This window comes from Pseudophryne corroboree, chromosome 11 (genome assembly GCF_028390025.1).
Source record: "Pseudophryne corroboree isolate aPseCor3 chromosome 11, aPseCor3.hap2, whole genome shotgun sequence".
NCBI classification, from domain to species: domain Eukaryota; kingdom Metazoa; phylum Chordata; class Amphibia; order Anura; family Myobatrachidae; genus Pseudophryne; species Pseudophryne corroboree.
This window is the reverse complement of record NC_086454.1, coordinates 15,502,734-15,522,352: the sequence shown is the minus strand read 5'-3', so window position 1 is coordinate 15,522,352 and position 19,619 is coordinate 15,502,734. Positions and strand designations below refer to the sequence as shown.

At 51.9% G+C, this 19,619-nt stretch overlaps 1 protein-coding gene across 2 annotated transcripts in view; it reads right to left on the bottom strand.

The window, feature by feature from the left end:
- The window catches only part of SLC1A2 (solute carrier family 1 member 2), a 176,199-nt gene extending 166,902 nt beyond the window's left edge, over nt 1-9,297 (bottom strand). The window contains exon 1 of one of the 2 annotated variants that reach the window (XM_063946296.1): nt 8,753-9,297. In XM_063946296.1, coding sequence (XP_063802366.1) covers nt 8,753-8,769 — 17 coding nt within the window. In that variant the 5' untranslated portion in view covers nt 8,770-9,297. The remainder of the gene's footprint in view (nt 1-8,752) is intronic. The other variant, XM_063946295.1, reaches the window with a different exon arrangement.
- Nucleotides 9,298-19,619: the final 10,322 nt, after the last annotated feature.

The following is a 19,619-nucleotide window of genomic DNA, read 5'->3' as shown; positions in this document are numbered from 1 at the left end:
AAGACCATGACAGCTGAAGGACTGATGAAATATACCTCGCGCCATCCTCCGCCATGTGACTCTGTGGTTCCATCAGAGGGAGATGATTAATTGGGGACTTTAAATTGCCACATTATGGGATTAATTTACTAAGCAGTGATAAGAGTGGAGAAGTGAGCCAGTGGAGAAATTTCCCCATCAACCAATCAGCACTGAAGTAACAGCTATAATTTGCATACAATAAAATGATACAGAGCTGCTGATTGGTTGATGGGGACATTTCTCCACTGGCTCACTTCTCCACTCTTATCACTGCTTAGTAAATGTACCCCTAAATCTACATCTCGCAGGCGGCATTAAGCTGCGCTGGTGATGAGGTAATGGATGTCTCGCTAATCATCCTGATGCGGAGCATTGGTGCTAACATATAACTAGCGAGAGCTCTTGTTGACCGAGGACCCTCACTGTGGGGTCTATTCACCAAGCAATGAAAAGAGTGGAGAAGTCAGCCTGTGGAGAAGTTGCCTATGGCAACCAATCAGCTGCTCCGTACAACTGTACAGTATGCAAATTATAAATGTTACTTCAATGCTGATTGGTTGCCATGGGCAACTTCTCCACTGGCTCACTTCTCCACACTTTTTACTGCTTCATGAATAGACCCCTGTGTATCAAACACATGGCACAAAATAATAATAATGGGGGACCTGGGGATAACATATAAACTGGTGTACGGGGTACACATCAATGGTGAGTATACATGACTCATATACATGAACTATAAGAAGCAGGCTGGGTGATATAACAGGGGCGAGTGAAGTGCGAAGTGACCGGTTCAGAACATAGCTATAACCCGGAGGAGGACCGTGGCCAGAACCTCAGTGTAATAATAACTGTCGCCCATAAGTGCTGTATGAGGATATAGTATAGGCATGGACGCCAGGAAGGGGGGGTGGCTATGAATTACCCCGACAAGGCTTGTTCGAGCTTCCCGGTCCAGCTGGTAAGTGGAATAAAAGCTTCCCTTTGCAGCGACCATAGAGGGAGATATACTAACCATTAGAGAGCAGACTTACAGACTCTCCTGGAATGACCGGGGGGCTCCTGAATACCGCGTGGCACTCCCAGCTGCCTGGAAGAGTGGGCAAGGCTCCCGGATTAGGCAACAACCACCACCCAACCATATGTACTAAGCCCTGGACGCCAGGACTCCAACGCGGAGGGTAACGCCAGCTTTTGCTATGGGCTTCTTTCCGTATCCTTGCTGAGAGGGATCCGATCGGATCTCTCCCAGCATCCCCCGCCTCCACCTGCGTCACTATATCCATGCACAGACAGACTCCCGGGTCATAAACCTGAAAGTCCATGGACTGGCGCTGATCACATGGTACAATGGCCCTCATTCCGAGTTGTTCGCTCGCTAGCTGCTTTTAGCAGCAGTGCAAACGCTAGGCCGCCGCCCTCTGGGAGTGTATCTTAGCAGAATAGCGAACGAAAGATTAGCAGAATTGCTACTAAATAATTCCCTGCAGTTTCTGAGTAGCTCCTGACCTACTCCTAGATTGCGATCACCTCAGTCCATTTAGTTCTTGGTTTGACGTCACAAACAGGCCCTGCGTTCGGCCAGCCACTCCCCCGTTTTTCCCTGACACGTCTGCGTTTTTTAGCACACTCCCGGAAAACGCTCAGTTACCACCCAGAAACGCCCCTTTCCTGTCGATCATTCACCGATCAGCAGTGCGACTGAAAAGCGCCGCACGAACAACAGCAAAACTGCTAAGTTTTTAGTTAAATAACTAAGCGCATGTGCGCTGCGTACCATGCGCATTTAGCAACAAATCGCAGCATAGCGAAAATCGGCAACGAGAGAACAACTCGGAATGACCACCAAGGTGTAGAGGAGTAAACCAGTGATTAGGTAATATGTGAGTCTATTTACTGAGCCTTAGAGAGAGATAAAGTACTGGCCAACCAGCACCTGACTGCTCCTGTATGTCACTGGCTGTGCTGACAGTAAGGAGCTGATTGGCTGGTATTTTATCTTCGTCCACTTTATCTCTCTCCAGAGCTTAGTACATAAACCCCATGCTCTAATTTTCTCTGCTAGGGGTCCTAACACTGGATACACCCCAGAGTGACGGAACACGCCCCCTTTTTGGAGGTATACGTAAACGTGTCTTTTCATACAACTAGCCGGGTGACGTGTGTGTGCAGGAGAGGACGACCCAAACTGTCAGCTCCATACGCAGCCGCCTCTCCCAGGTGCGCACAGTACACCAGGAGAGCGCTGTGACATCACGAGTGCATGGGAGGGGCTAATCTGGGGAGGGGATCAGTACGAGATCCCGCCAGACGGGATCCCAGCGGTCGGGTTACCGACACCGGGATCCCGACCGGCACAATCCTGACAGGGGGGCGAGCCCAACGCAGCCCCTTGCGGGCACACTAATTTATTTTCCCTCTATGGGTGTCGTGGACACCCACAGAGGGAGAATATGTCGGGATTGTGCCGTTCGGGATCCCGGTGTCGGTATTCCGACCGCCACGATCCCGTCCGGCGGGATCTTGACCGCATCCACTGGGGAGGATTACTGTACTATACTTGCCCTGGAAGAAGCATATGACCTCGTCAGGGGCAGGGCCGATTTCTTTGCATCATTAGACCCCACCCCCATTGCAGCAAAATGCTGCAAATCATATCATAGTGGCCCCGCCCCCTTACTATGAAACTGCAAATGCCTGGTATTATCTTACCGGTGGACTACCCGAAAATCAGGAGTCTCCCAGACCTTCCGGGAGAGTAGGTAAGTATGCACTGTGCCTAGAAAGCTAAAGCGCCTTTTCCAACACGACGGACTGGGCATTGGGCCTAATTCAGACCTGATCGTAGTTGTTAGCAGATGGGCAAAACCATGGGGTTAATTCAGACCTGATCGCTCGCTAGCTACTTTTTGCAGCGCTGCGATCAGATAGTCGCCGCCCACAGGGGAGTGTATTTTAGCTGTGCAAGTGTGCGATCGCCTGTGCAGCAGAGCGGTACAAAAAAGTTTTGTGCAGTCTCTGAGTAGCTCAGAACTTACTCAGCTGCTGCAATCACTTCAGCCTGTCCGGTCCCTGAATTGACGTCAGACACCCGCCCTGCAAACGCTTGGACACGCCTGCGTTTTTCCAACCACTCCCTGAAAACGGTTAGTTGCCTCCCACAAACGCCCTCTTCCTGTCAATCTCCTTGCGATCGGCTGTGCGAATGGATTCTTCATTAAATCCATCGCCCAGCAACGATCTGCGTACGAAGCGCCTGCGCATTGCGGTGCATACGCATGCGCAGTTCTGACCTGATTGCACCGCAGCGAAAAATCCTAGCGTGCGATCAGGTCTGAATGACCCCCAATGTGCACTGCAGGGGGGGCAGATATAACATGTGCAGAGAGAGTTAGATTTGGGTGGGTTATTTTATTTCTGTGCAGGGTAAATACTGGCTGCTTTATTTTTACACTGCAATTTAGATTTCAGATTGAACTCACCCCACCTAAATCTAACTCTTGCCCAACTGCTAGAGGTCTGAATTAGGCCATTGGCCCTCATTCCGAGTTGATCGCACAAAGATGCTTTTTGCAGCCCGTGTGATCAACTAGTCGCCGCCTATGGGGGAGGGATTTTCTGCATAGCAAGGCTGCGAACGCTTGTGCAGCCCTGCTATGCAAATTTTTTTTTTTCAGGTTTCTAAGTAGGTACTGACATACTCACCGGCTGCGATGTCTTCAGCGTGACTGGTCCCAGAGTTGACGTCAGACACCCGCCCCGCAAACGCCTGGACACACCTGCGTTGGACTCACCACTCCCAGAAAACCGTGAGTATCCACCCCGGAACGCTTTCCGCTTGTCAATCTTCTTGCGATCGCTTTCGTCGCTGTCCCTGTTGTTGCCCAGCGACGGCTGTTGCTGGGCAATGATGCGCATGCGCAATGCGGCTGCCGCGCATGCGCAGTTCCGACCCGATCACACGGCTGTGAAGAAGTGCAGCATGCGATCGAGTCAGAATGACCGCCATTGTTCCATAAGAGACCTTGCTAGGCTTTTGGGAATGAAAGCAGCAGGAGGTATGGGGACAAATACAGGATCAGTGACCATTCTCTAGCCAAGCACGCAATGCCATCCCTTGGAATCACGGTTCCTACAAGGTCAGGTCCGGGAGCCATGGGCGGTTGGACAGGGGCCCGGACAATGTACTACAGAAGAGGGGTGTATGGCGGCACAGTAAGTACAATAGAAGTGACCACACCCACACGCCACTAGGCCACACCCTAGAGGCCATAGGATGGATGACAAATGCTGGATCACTTATCAAAACTCAACCATAGAGACCCTTCCATTATCTTAGCGACATATCACTGAGAACACATACGGAAGAGTAGAGGCCACATCACGATGAGCTACGTACGAGAGCCCCCAACATTCTGTTCTGTGGGACAACGCTGTCCCAGGACGCACAGGGCCTTCATACAGGGACTGCCACGCCTAAATAGGGACAGTTGGAAAGTGTGATCCTGCAGTGGCGTCTGACTGGACTGTCTCACACTTCCCAACGTGGTCATTTTCTTTAGGGCAAGATGTATCATCACTTAAGAGAGTGATGAAAAGGAAAGAGATAAAGTATCAGCCGATCAGATCCTAACTGCCATCATCCCGTCCTATGGGGGTCATTCCGAGTTGATCGTTCGCTGCCGATTTTCGCAGCGCAGCGATCAGGAAAAAAACTGCAAAACTGCGCATGCGTATGCGCCGAAATGCGCACGCTCGTCGTACGGGCACAAAGAGCATCGCTGCTGTGCACTAGATCAAGCGAAGATTCCCTTCGCACAGCCGATCGCAAAGAGATTGACAGGAAGAAGGCGTTTATGGGTGTCAACTGACCGTTTTCTGGAAGTGTTTGGGAAAACGCAGGCGTGTCCAGGTGTTTGCAGGGCGGGTATCTGACGTCAATTACGGGACCTTCGTCGCTGCAATCATCGCACAGGATAAGTAACTACAGGGCTGGTCTTGTTTTGCACAAAATGTTTTTGTACAGCTCGGCTGCACAGGCGTTCGCACACTTGCAAAGCGAAAATACACTCCCCCGTGGGCAGCGATTATGCGTTTGCACGGATGCTAGAAGTAGCTAGCGAGCGATCAACTCGGCATGACCCCCTATGTTTGAAAAATGACAGGAGCTGATTGGCTGGTACTTTATATCTCTCCATTTTTTCACTCTGCAAGCGATGATGCATCTCGCCCACAGTAAAACTCATGTAACACTGTCCATTCTCATGACCGGTCTTTGCATGTATCCTCAGGAGGCAATTACGCTGTGTGTGATCCGGTGTCGCGTGTAATGGGGGTTTGGTATTGTTGTAGTTACTGAATTTCCTGAGTCGCGTTGATTTCCATCAGTGCTGGATTTCCCACTAGGCATGCGAGGCACATGCCTAGGGGCACCTCAGTATGGGGGCATCACAGCAGTAACGCTGCATCAGAGCTTTCCAGTGATCCAGTTCACCTGCAGCTATTTGGATAAAGATAATACATGAAGGGTCGGATGTAGGGATGACCGCCATTTGCCCGTAGGTGCGCCCATATTGCGTTCCTTGTATACAATGTCTATATTTGCCCATATGTCTTTGTAAACAGACCGCCTATGTCTGTATGCTTGGTTTGATACGCGTCATTATCATTATCAGTCCTGGCCCCTAGGTGCGCCGATTGTGTTCTTATATACAATGTCTCTGCATCGCCCGCACTTGCGTATCAGAGAAAGCGCACTGAGAAAACACGCCAGGCACGCTACAAAACAGGCATACACTCATCTCCGCATCAGGCCCAATATGGACATAAGGTTATAGGTTATCCCGATGAGCAGAATCTCGCACAAACGCTGTTGGGTGACTGCGTTACAATCCCCGCGCTCAGCTTCTGCGTCACCTTTCTGTACTGTGATCATTCGCAGTTAGCGCAATTCATAGTCTCTGACAAGAGCAGGGAAGATGGAGGACAGTTACTTCTGCGGTTTGGCGTGCTCGGGGTAGAAGTGCGACCACGTAAGGCCACAGTCAGTCTGAGAAATATGCAGATATTTTGGGTAATAGAGTATCCGCATATTTAATTCACCTTAATTCTAAACCCAGAATTTTATTTTTGAGTTGACTTGTATATTTATGAAGCGTTACAGCGGCCATATTGGAAGTAACACGCGGTGCTGGCGGGTATGGGTCGACCACACTTTGGTCGACAGTCATTTGGTCGACAGGGTTTCTAGGTTGACATGATCCCTAGGGGGACATGATCCCTAGGTCGATATGACAAAAGGTCGACGTAAGATTTTTTTTTGTGTGTGTTGTCTTCTTCGTACAGTGACCGTGAACCCCAATTAGTGCACCGTGTCGTTTCGCTCGCCATGCTTCGGGCAAGGTGCCGCGCTCTGCTACCGCTGCGTTTGGCGCAGGTTACCGTAACCCATTTGTAGTCCGCGTGGATCGTAAAGTATGAAAAAGTTTAAAAAAGGAAAAAAATTGTGAAAAACTCATGTTGACCTTTTGTCATGTCGACCTAGAACATGTCGACCTAATGACCGTATCCCGTGCTGGCTATAAATGCGCCTGCACGCCGATGCGGTTCGTCGCCCATCTGCACACTTCCTGCGTGTCATCATTCATCTCTAAAATCAAAGCGCACGTCTCATGTCTTACACACGTGACAGCGGAACCGCACAGCGCAGCCGGCCTCCATATTTATACCCACATCCCTCATTCATTTAAAGATGAAATATTTGTCCCTAAACTACATATTAATTTCTACCCGATGCTTTTATTTCATACGACCAACGTTACATTTTCCTCTTATAAATACCGTGTGGGTCTCAGTTACACAGTTATGTACATTGTATACCTAGAGGAAAAGTGACCGGGGAAGGGGGGGATGTGTCAAACTAAAGAGAAAAAGTGGAGCAGTTGCCCATAGCAACAGCTTCTAGCTATAATGTATCTCGTTCAGGTTAGGGCTAGGGCCTGGGTGAGGGGGGTGGTTAGGGTTAGGCACTGGAGGAAGGAGGAATGGGGGGGTTCATTTTTTTAGACAGGGTTCATCATAAGTCGATGCCAAATGGTCCATTCATACATTTCTTGAACTGGCGCGTGCGGCCTTCTGGCCTATGATGTCCTCCGCTGCCTTATGGCTGTATACACCCTGTTCTTATGGTGGCCTCATAGCCTACGTTTTAAGGCTATCCATAGATGCTTATATCAAATTGATTGTGTTTTAAGCCACCAGTGCTCAAAAATGGATATCCTTATAACCTGGACTGTTAGAGAATTTGGAAACCACTGTCTTATGGGTTGAGGTAACTGGGATATCATTTATGCACTGTGAATGGAACAGCGCCCCTTGTGGTTAGAAATATGACAATTGATAAAATACCCCCAATCACCTGGGGCTGCTCTCGTTACCTTCAGCGAGAAACCAATCTGTAGAACCGTCATGTCCTGTAATGGTCAACGGCTGAACGTGATCTATGACTTCTGCCAGGGTGAGAGGCGCTGTCTCCCATCACCTGAGGTAGCGATGTGCAGCGAGGGGTCCCATTAATTCCTGGCCTGCATCGTACGAGGGGAACTACTCTGTTTGTTTGGCTGCTACGTGCCCAGACACAAGACGCTTCTAAGCCTGCCTAGTACACACGTTCTACACCTCAACCCGAGTCACACACTTGCCAAAGACTCCTTTCATTTAAATAACAGAGTGTCCCTGGGGACCTCCCAGCCCCCCTGCCTGCACGGCGACTTCGACTCGAATGCAATGAGAATGAGCGAGGACGGAATAAGATTGTATTCGCAGCCCGTCTGTTCACAGCCACCGTTTAAAAGGCACACTGTCTGTGGCCCGGTGCCAGCGATGCCCTCAGGGACCCGCTCTTGGTAAAACTAATTGAATCATTGAGATTGTGATAGAGAAAAGTATTAATCCAAGTACTATGCCCCATCCTCCCGAGATGTCTCTGCTCTTCCCAGGAATGTTCAATGAACAAGACATCAAGTGCTGGCATCACAGCATTAGGTTAGGGATATACAAGTGCAAGGCCAGCGTGCAAGCCGTTATATCGTCTATTGCGCATATATTAGATTGCAGGATCACTATCAATAGGCAATGTGATCATTACATTGCTAGATATTGTGTTGACATTTTTTCAAATCATCGTGTCGGCACTGGATTTGGTTGGGAAAGGAACAGTTTATGATACCAAGATTATTACTTGTACAGCAAATGCAAAAATGAACCCATCCAGGGTAAACCTGTCCATTCCAGGACCTGATGGAACATACAAGTCAGTCCTGTCTCCAGCCCCCCAGGCCAGTGCTCTTACCCTGCCTGGAGAGGATCAGTCACAAACCCTCCGCTACCAGGCTACGAGATCTTTTGTCTGGTAGACGCATAGTGAATCCAAACAGCTGTTCACTACAAAGCCCCTTAATGGACCGTGTGTAACTCCTTCCGTCCCCACTCTTTCCCTTCTCTACGCCGCTGTCCGCGGCTCAATAAAACCACTTAGGTTAAACGCCTGTTAATTGACAGGAAAAAACAGACACCCGGCCGACTTTTCAAACAACTGAATTTCCCCCTATGACCATCTAATTTCCAACGTCTGCTCGGGAATAGAAAAAGCCACACAATACATTCCATTCACTTCCCACCTGAAATCACGCTGATACAATGAGACGAGAAGGAAAGACGTAGAATATCTCACCCTTCAGTGGAAGTCATGGTGTGTCAGGTTCGGTCTCTCTGGACTGGGTCACTTTAGAAGATCTTTGGGAAGTCCGGTCGTGGTGACATAAGATGTGTCTGATGATAATCCCTGGAGTTACAGCCACGAAAAAAAAAGGAGGCAAAGGGGGTGGGGTGGGGGGATGAGGAACAGGGTTCAGCACCTGCCTTTTGGGTCAATGTCTCTCCAACTCTCAGACCTGGAATGACTTGAGGCTTGCAGTGCCGCCCGTGGTGGAGACTGAGCGCTGTGGCTGATGCCAGTGGGGAGGTGGGCTGGTGGACTGGCTTTGATCCTTTGCTTTCTCCTCTTCCAGGAGCTCTCTGTGTTGACCTGCTGCAGACTACAACGGGATTGGAAGGCTTTAGTCTCCTAGCTGTGGATTTGCAGTCTATCCCTCTCTATTTTAGGCTGGTCTGACATCACTGGCAGTTGCTACTCCTTTAAATCCTCAGCTTTCCCTGAGAGCACACACAGCAGTAGGCATTGCATTCTGAGCAGGGGGATTCACGGGATGGGTTAAACCCAAGGTATTTTGCCATCTTAGGGTGTATTTACCCCTAACGGGGACCATGGAGCCGCACAAAATCCACATTATTCCTGACTAATGATAAAATATAACACATTCAATTCAAATTGCATCTCAAGAAATAAATCAGCAACCTGAAAAGCCAAGGACTGTTTTATGTCATCCGATACATTATGTTACATTTACCGATGTGCCAGAACCACCATTTGGCTAGGAATTATTTATTTTTAGCAAATGTCACGTTCGATCAAATCATTAGGGGCGTATTTACTAAGCCGTCGATTTTCAAAATCCACAATTTTTGGCTGCCATGTGTAAAAAGAGCAATGAGAGTAAATGCGAAAATCTGGCTTGTTTGGCATTAGATCTCATTGCCCTTTTAAATCGGGCAGAAAAATCTGCCAGGATCGAGGGTTTGGAAAATGCACTGCTTAGTAAATATCGCCCTGCAGTTTTTAGTTCCATGAGCTATCGCTTGCTGGAGCCAGGCGTAAATATTCAATAACTGTATTATTCAGGTCCTCATACTTATATGTAATTTGCAAATGAAGGCGTAGATGTGGTTCAGTATACACCATGAAAGTAATCCGCATTTGCCAGAAATTTACAATATGGATTTTATATATTCCTCTGGTTGAAAAAACACACAATTAAAATCTGCTGGAGAATCTCATGATTGCAACATGTCAGATTATAAATATTAATGCTGAGTGGTTTACACACCGATCTATACAACTGTTCTCTCCACTGTAAATAGGACACTGCTACTATATAAATATCTAGGTGGTAGAACGTATCAGCGCAGGTCACGCACACAGCGGCCCAGCGCAGGTCACGCACACAGCGGCCCAGCGCAGGTGTTCTTTTCATACATGAGGCTGTTTTATGCCAACGTACCCAGGTAAGCATAACGGTAGACCTAAAGTGGTGACACCAAGTGCGGGATACGCCTTTATCCGTGTAAATTTGATGGGGTGTTCCCTTGTTAGAGAAGTGTTTTCGCCGGATCTACCGCTACGGGAACCGTCGTGGGAGCTTACGTGGTGTGCCACACGTTTTAGGTGGCACCTATCAAATCAAGGCCCAAATGTAATAGGTAGCCACTGAGTTTAAAGGAGCAATTAGTTTAAAAAACTAGCTGGTTTTACGGTAAACTAACAGGCAGATATATAATCGCCATAATCGCGTCGGGACCGGCAAACCCGGAGCCTATTATATTTGGGCGTGAATAGGTAATATAACGCCACTTATTCAGTGATTTGTTTTCACTGTGTCGCCCCCACTACCTGTGAATCTGCCGACTAGAATGGAAAAAAATATAGAGGCTTTTGTACTGAGCCTTAAAGAGATACAGTGGAGAGAGATAAAGCACCAGCCAATCAGCTCCTAACCGTCATGTTACAGGCTATTTACTAAGCCTTGGCTGGAGATAAAGTCGCTGGAGATAAAGTACCAGCCAATCAGCTCCTGTCATTTTTCAAACACAGCCTGTAACATGGCAGTGAGGGTCTGGGACTCCAGGTTGACAACAAAAAGGTCGACACCCCTTAGGTCAACATGGACAAAAGGTCGACGTGGACAAAAAGTCGACAGGAACAAGGTCGACATGGAAAAAGGTCGACATGAGTTTTTTATGTTTTTTTGGTGTCGTTTTCTTCGTAGAGTGACCGGGAACCCCAATGAGTGCACCGCGTCCCCTCGCATGGCGAGCGAAGGGCATGGTGCCTTCGCTCCGCTCAGATTACCGTTCCAATCGTAGTCCACGTGGATCGTTAACTATGAAAAGGTTCCAAAAAAGAAGAAAATTGCGAAAAACTCATGTCGACCTTTTTCCATGTCGACCTTTTATCCATGGCGACCTAAGGTGTGTCGACCAATTGGCGTCGACCTAAGGTGCGTCGACCTTTTTGTTGTCGACCTGGAGTCCGGATACCGGCAGTGAGGAGCTGATTGGCTGGTACTTTATCTTCATCCAAGGCTTAGTAAATAGACCCCACAGCCTGTAACATGACAGTTAGGAGCTGATTGGCTGCTACTTTATCTCTCTACACTTTATTTCTCTCCAAGGCTTAGCACATAGACCCCTTTAAGTGCGCTACTGATCTCCATCATGGCGGACGTCTTGCATCGTATGGCGTACAAATCAGTGGCGTAACTATAGGATGCCTGGACTGGCAAATGTCCAAGGTGAAGGGGACCCACCCCAAAATCAGCCACTAAATACTGTAGGCCACATATGTGATTTGGCAATTCATTTCTGTGTACACGGTACTATTACGATAGCCCCGGGGATCGGCAGCGCTGTGTGTGTCGCAGCACCCGCTTCTCCTTCCCGTATAAGCCCGCCCCCAGACTCCTGTATAACTAGCCAATGGGAGTCTGGGGGCGGGCCTATACAGAAAGGCGCAGCTGTGATACACAGAGCTGCCGATCCTGGGGTCAGGTAGCCGTCACACGTATTTAAGGCACAAAAAAAGGAAAAAAATAATGATGAAGGGGGTGATCCAAAATGATCTTTAACCAGACATCAAAGCGTACTTGCTGCCGTGTCCAGGAGACTCCCAAATTTCGGCAAGCCCCCCAAACTCCTGGAAAAAGGTAAATTTGCTTAAAAGTGATGTCATTTTTTTTTTGCCACCTGTATGTGCAGTTACAGCGGGGTACTTCCCTGAAGTGGAACGTGGAGCGGCCACGTCTAGGTTGGGCAGGAAAAAGTGAAATGACATTATCTGCACGGCCACATTTTTTAAGATTCCATAAATGACCAATTGTTCCGTCAGCAATCTAATCCCAAAAACCGATAACTCATTTGGATCATCCCTGGAAAGAATTCACATGAAGATCTCCCGCAGTCCTTAATTGTCTGCCTCAGCACAAGGAGTAATTAAATGATAAAGATCGTTATCAAACAACAAAGACCCATAATACACGGGGGATCTGACATTCACATCTCGCCACATTGTGTTTTACAACAATCTCAGGAGGATTTATTTAAAGACCAGAGAATGGGCCGGATTAGGACGCTCTGGAGAGAAAAACTACGGCTGATCTATGCGGAACGTTCCGCCAATGTTGCGGTAATACTAGAACTCAGGGATACAGGAATTGCAATCTGTGCGTCCCGATAATGAACGGCTAGTGACACCTAGTGGGGAACTTCATTAATGACCGTTCGATGTGCACCTGTCACCTGCTGAATGTATTTACTAGGTACTAATGACATCACTCATGCCGCAGTGATGTCACCGCTTCCTCCTACTCTTGTACTGTACTCTGACCATGTGCTTGGCTTTGTCTTGCGTGACGGCTGACAGTATGGACAGTGTTGGCTTTGACCATTGAACACTTGGAATTGCGGCTCAGGGAAATGCTGCACTACAGGTAACCTGGGTATAAGCTCTTGCAGTGTTGTGTGAGGATAACAAAGCCTGGGGCATGGCAATAAGTGGGGGAAGGAAGACCAGGAAAGAATCCAAGGCCTCATTCCCCAGTGATGTCATTGCTGCACAGCATGATGGTGCTTGTAGATCCAGTAGGTAGAGCCACATTACTTAAAATCTTCCCCCAGTGGCACAACACGTCAATTCCACCCCAAAGGTTCACATTGCTACCATCCCACCCAGGCACCAGGGAACTATGCTCTGCTCTGCAGTCCACCTGGCACACTAGGCTCTGCTCTGCAGTCCACCTGGCACACTATGCTCTGCTCTGCAGTCCACCTGGCACACTAGGCTCTGCAGTCCACCTGGCACACTAGGCTCTGCTCTGCAGTCCACCGGGCACACTAGGCTCTGCTCTGCAGTCCACCTGGCACACTAGGCTCTGCTATGCAGTTCAACAGGCACACTAGGCTCTGCTCTGCAGTCCACCTGGCACACTAGGCTCTGCTCTGCAGTCCACCTGGCACACTAGGCTCTGCCCTACAGTCCGCCAGGCACACTAGGCTCTGCTCTGCAATCCACCCACCTGGCATACTAAGCTCTGCCCTGGTTCACCAGGCATACTAGGCTCTGCTCTGCAGTCCACCTGGCACACTGGGCTCTGCTCTGCAGTCCACCTGGCACACTAGGCTCTGCTCTGCAGTTCAACTGGCACACTAGGCTCTGTTCTGCAGTCCACCTGGCACACTAGGCTCTGCCCTGTAGTCCGCCAGGCACACTTGGCACTGCTCTGCAGTCCGCCAGGCACACTAGGCTCTGCCCTGCAGTCCGCCAGGCACACTAGGCTCTGCTCTGCAATCCACCCACCTGGCATACTAGGCTCTGCCCTGGTTCACCTGGCACACTAGGCTCTGCTCTGCAGTCCACCTGGCACACTGGGCTCTGCTCTGCAGTCCACCTGGCACACTGGGCTCTGCTCTGCAGTCCACCTGGCACACTGGGCTCTGCTCTGCAGTCCACCTGGCACACTGGGCTCTGCTCTGCAGTCCACCTGGCATACTAGGCTCTGCTCTGCAATCCACCAGGCACACTAGGCTCTGCTCTGCAATCCACCAGGCACACTAGGCTCTGCTCTGCAGTTCACCTGGCACACTAGGCTCTGCTCTGCAGTCCACCTGGCACATTAGGCTCTGCAGTCCACCTGGCACATTAGGCTCTGCTCTGCAGTTCACCTGGCACACTAGGCTCTGCTCTGCAGTCCACCTGGCACACTAGGCTCTGCTCTGCAGTCCACCTGGCACACTAGGCTCTGCAGTCCACCTGGCACACTAGGTTCTGCAGTCCACCTGGCACACTAGGTTCTGGTCTGCAGTCCACCTGGCACACTGGGCTCTGCTCTGCAATCCACCAGGCACACTAGGCTCTGCTCTGCAGTCCACCCACCTGGCACACTAGGCTCTGCTCTGCAGTCCACCTGGCACACTAGGCTCTGCTCTGCAATCCACCAGGCACACTAGGCTCTGCTCTGCAGTTCACCTGGCACACAAGGCTCTGCCCTGCAGTCCACCTGGCACATTAGGCTCTGCCCTGCAGTCCACCTGGCACATTAGGCTCTGCTCTGCAGTTCACCTGGCACACTAGGCTCTGCTCTGCAGTCCACCTGGCACACTAGGCTCTGCTCTGCAGTCCACCTGGCACACTAGGCTCTGCTCTGCAGTCCACCTGGCACACTAGGTTCTGCAGTCCACCTGGCACACTAGGTTCTGGTCTGCAGTCCACCTGGCACACTGGGCTCTGCTCTGCAGTTCACCTGGCACACTAGGCTCTGCAGTCTACCTGGTACACTAAGCTCTGCTCTGCAGTCCACCAGGCACACTATGCTCTGCTCTGCAGTCCACCTGGTACACTATGCTGTGCTCTGCAGTCCACCTGGCACACTAGGCTCTGCAGTCCACCTGGCACACTAGGCTCTGCTCTGTAGTCCACGTGGCAAACTAGGCTCTGCTCTGCAGTCCACCTGGCACACTAGGCTCTGCAGTCCCCCTGGCACACTAGGCTCTGCTCTGCAGTCCACCTGGCACACTAGGCTCTGCTCTGCAGTCCACCTGGCACACTAGGCTCTGCTCTGCAGTCCACCTGGCACACTAGGCTCTGCAGTCCACCTGGCACACTAGGCTCTGCTCTGCAGTCCACCTGGCACACTAGGCTCTGCTCTGCAGTCCACCTGGCACACTAGGCTCTGCTCTGCAGTCCACCTGGCACACTATGCTCTGCAGTCCACCTGGCACACTATACTGTGCTTTGCAGTCCACCTGGCACACTAGGCTCTGCAGTCCACCTGGCACACTGGGCTCTGCTCTGCAGTCCACCTGGCACACTGGGCTCTGCTCTGCAGTCCACCTGGCACACTGGGCTCTGCTCTGCAGTCCACCTGGCACACTGGGCTCTGCTCTGCAGTCCACCAGGCACACTGGGCTCTGCTCTGCAGTCCACCAGGCACACTAGGCTCTGCTCTGCAGTCCACCAGGCACACTATGCTGTGCTCTGCAGTCCACCTGGCACACTAGGCTCGGCTCTGCAGTCCACCTGGCACACTAGGCTCTGCAGTCCACCTGGCACACTAGGCTCTGCTCTGCAGTCCACCTGGCACACTAGGCTCTGCTCTGCAGTCCACCTGGCACACTAGGCTCTGCTCTGCAGTCCACCTGGCACACTATACTGTGCTCTGCAGTCCACCTGGCACACTAGGCTCTGCAGTCCACCTGGCACACTAGGCTCTGCTCTGCAGTCCACCTGGCACACTAGGCTCTGCCCTGTAGTCCACCAGGCACACTAGGCTCTGCTCTGCAGTCCACCAGGCACACTAGGCTCTGCCCTGCAGTCCGCCAGGCACACTAGGCTCTTCTCTGCAGTCCGCCCACCTGGCACACTAGGCTCTGCTCTGCAGTCCACCCACCTGGCACACTAGGCTCTGCTCTGCAGTCCACCTGGCACACTAGGATCTGCTCTGCAGTATACCTGGCCCACTAGTCTCTGATCTGCAGTTCACCTGGCACACTAGGCTCTGCTCTGGTTCACCTGGCACACTAGGCTCTGCTCTGCAGTCCACCAGGCACACTAGGCTCTGCCCTGCAGTCCACCAGGCACACTAGGCTCTGCCCTGCAGTCCGCCAGGCACACTAGGATCTGCCCTGCAGTCCGCCCACCTGGCACACTAGGCTCTGCTCTGCAGTCCACCAGGCACACTAGGCTCTGCTCTGCAGTCCGCCAGGCACACTAGGCTCTGCCCTGCAGTCCGCCAGGCACACTAGGCTCTGCCCTGCAGTCCGCCCACCTGGCACACTAGGCTCTGCTCTGCAGTCCACCAGGCACACTAGGCTCTTCTCTGCAGTCCGCCCACCTGGCACACTAGGCTCTGCTCTGCAGTCCACCCACCTGGCACACTAGGCTCTGCTCTGCAGTCCACCCACCTGGCACACTAGGCTCTGCTCTGCAGTCCACCTGGCACACTAGGATCTGCTCTGCAGTCCACCTGGCACACTAGGCTCTGCTCTGGTTCACCTGGCACACTAGGATCTGCTCTGCAGTCCACCTGGCACACTAGGCTCTGCTCTGGTTCACCTGGCACACTAGGCTCTGCTCTGCAGTCCACCAGGCACAGTAGGCTCTGCCCTGCAGTCCACCAGGCACACTAGGCTCTGCTCTGCAGTCCACCTGGCACACTAGGCTCTGCTCTGCAGTCCACCTGGCACACTAGGATCTGCTCTGCAGTCCACCTGGCACACTAGGATCTGCTCTGCAGTCCACCTGGCACACTAGGCTCTGCTCTGCAGTCCACCTGGCACAGTAGGCTCTGCCCTGCAGTCCACCAGGCACACTAGGCTCTGCTCTGCAGTCCACCTGGCACACTAGGCTCTGCTCTGCAGTCCACCTGGCACACTAGGCTCTGCTCTGCAGTCCACCTGGCACACTAGGCTCTGCTCTGCAGTCCACCTGGCACTCTAGGCTCTGCTCTGCAGTCCACCTGGCACACTAGGCTCTGCTCTGCAGTCCACCTGGCACACTATGCTCTGCAGTCCACCTGGCACACTATGCTGTGCTTTGCAGTCCACCTGGCACACTAGGCTCTGCAGTCCACCTGGCACACTGGGCTCTGCTCTGCAGTCCACCTGGCACACTGGGCTCTGCTCTGCAGTCCACCTGGCACACTGGGCTCTGCTCTGCAGTCCATCTGGCACACTGGGCTCTGCTCTGCAGTCCACCTGGCACACTGGGCTCTGCTCTGCAGTCCACCTGGCACACTGGGCTCTGCTCTGCAGTCCACCAGGCACACTGGGCTCTGCTCTGCAGTCCACCAGGCACACTAGGCTCTCCTCTGCAGTCCACCTGGCACACTATGCTGTGCTCTGCAGTCCACCTGGCACACTAGGCTCTGCTCTGCAGTCCACCTGGCACACTAGGCTCTGCAGTCCACCTGGCACACTAGGCTCTGCTCTGCAGTCCACCTGGCACACTAGGCTCTGCTCTGCAGTCCACCTGGCACACTAGGCTCTGCTCTGCAGTCCACCTGGCACACTATGCTGTGCTCTGCAGTCCACCTGGCACACTAGGCTCTGCAGTCCACCTGGCACACTAGGCTCTGCTCTGCAGTCCACCTGGCACACTAGGCTCTGCAGTCCACCTGGCACACTAGGCTCTGCTCTGCAGTCCACCTGGCACACTGGGCTCTGCCCTGTAGTCCACCAGGCACACTAGGCTCTGCTTTGCAGTCCACCAGGCACACTAGGCTCTGCTCTGCAGTCCACCAGGCACACTAGGCTCTGCCCTGCAGTCCGCCAGGCACACTAGGCTCTTCTCTGCAGTCCGCCCACCTGGCACACTAGGCTCTGCTCTGCAGTCCACCCACCTGGCACACTAGGCTCTGCTCTGCAGTCCACCTGGCACACTAGGCTCTGATCTGCAGTTCACCTGGCACACTAGGCTCTGCTCTGGTTCACCTGGCACACTAGGCTCTGCTCTGCAGTCCACCAGGCACACTAGGCTCTGCTCTGCAGTCCACCAGGCACACTAGGCTCTGCCCTGCAGTCCGCCAGGCACACTAGGATCTGCCCTGCAGTCCGCCCACCTGGCACACTAGGCTCTGCTCTGCAGTCCACCAGGCACACTAGGCTCTTCTCTGCAGTCCGCCCACCTGGCACACTAGGCTCTGCTCTGCAGTCCACCCACCTGGCACACTAGGCTCTGCTCTGCAGTCCACCCACCTGGCACACTAGGCTCTGCTCTGCAGTCCACGTGGCACACTAGGATCTGCTCTGCAGTCCACCTGGCACACTAGGCTCTGCTCTGGTTCACCTGGCACACTAGGCTCTGCTCTGTAGTCCACCAGGCACAGTAGGCTCTGCCCTGCAGTCCACCAGGCACACTAGGCTCTGCCCTGCAGTCCGCCCACCTGGCATACTAGGCTCTGCTCTGCAGTCCACCAGGCACAGTAGGCTCTGCCCTGCAGTCCGCCAGGCACAGTAGGCTCTGCTCTGCAGTCCACCCACCTGGCACACTAGGCTCTGCTCTGGTTCACCTGGCACACTAGGCTCTGATCTTTCACCAGAGAGCACATTAGGGCACATGGCTCTAACATTACCATTAGTTTCCCTATGTAGCACAGACTCTAGAATGGAAGGGATAGAGCTCCCAACTCTCAGCAATCGCCCGGCTACTCCAGGGGGTCACTATACTGTCATGTACCGGCACATCCTCATTTGTGACTGCTAGGACTCTTCCAAGGGGATGGGGTTTGATAGGTCACAGGTTCTCAAACTCGGTCCTCAGGACCCCACACGGTTCATATTTTGCAGGCCACCTGTAGATTTTTAAAATGTGACAGTTGGTGATACACAGTGCAGCTGCTGGGTGACCTGGAAAACATGAACCGTGTGGGGTCCTGAGGACTGAGTTTGAGAACCACTGTGATAGCTGAATGTTCAGCTCGGTCATACACACTAGTGATTTATACAAGCACAAGAGGCACAGTGATAATTCGGCTGTCTGTCGGTAACAGTCACATCCAGGAGGAGTCATTGGTCTCTAAAGATCTGTGCCCCAGGGCTTCCCACACACGGGTCTCATTGACCCCATAATTGCCAGTGACCCCCGTGAAGCTGTAACTAGGCAATCTCCGCCAATCCAATAGACAAGAGACGCCGTCTGCTCTTTGTATTGTTCCCCAAATACAAGACTCTGTACCACGATAAATATGTGATATCTCACAGGGGGGTGGTCTGCCGCTATAGATGTCCTGTATCCTGCAGAGCGGTCCCCGTACAGCCAGTCTCACATTCCATCACTCTACAAATCACCAGCCGTCACGCCAGACCTGTCAGCACCTCATTGCAGGCCGTTCTACAGGGTAGCGAGCGGCTACAGAGAACCTGCGCTCATGTTACGTTGCCAGGGAGAGACTCGCTGTAGCCAGAAGCCAGAAGCCATGAAGCAGCTTCTGTTACTGGGGGGCAATCTAATCTTCGTGACCCAGATTTTGGTCAGACCCATCATTTAATATACATACATGCAGACAACTGAATGCCAGAGAGTCAGTATTCCGTGCGGCTAGAGACGGTCTCTGGCTCAGGATAATGTAGGTGCATCTACTATAGAAAACTAAATTCCAATTAAATATTTCTGGTTGGAAAAAATCAATATCTGTGATACCCAAATAAAGCATGAAAAGCCAAAGCCCGTCCAGGGAATAGTGTGCACTTATAAGTACAGATATCATGGATATATACATACAGCAGGGACGTGTGGGGAGCTAAATGGCTCAGGAGCCACTGGCTAGCATCAGAGCCAGATTTACATGCAATATATGAGCCAAAGGGTACATGTGGGCATTATACACAGGTGCAGCAGTATATACATGTGGGTGTTATACACAGGTGCAGCA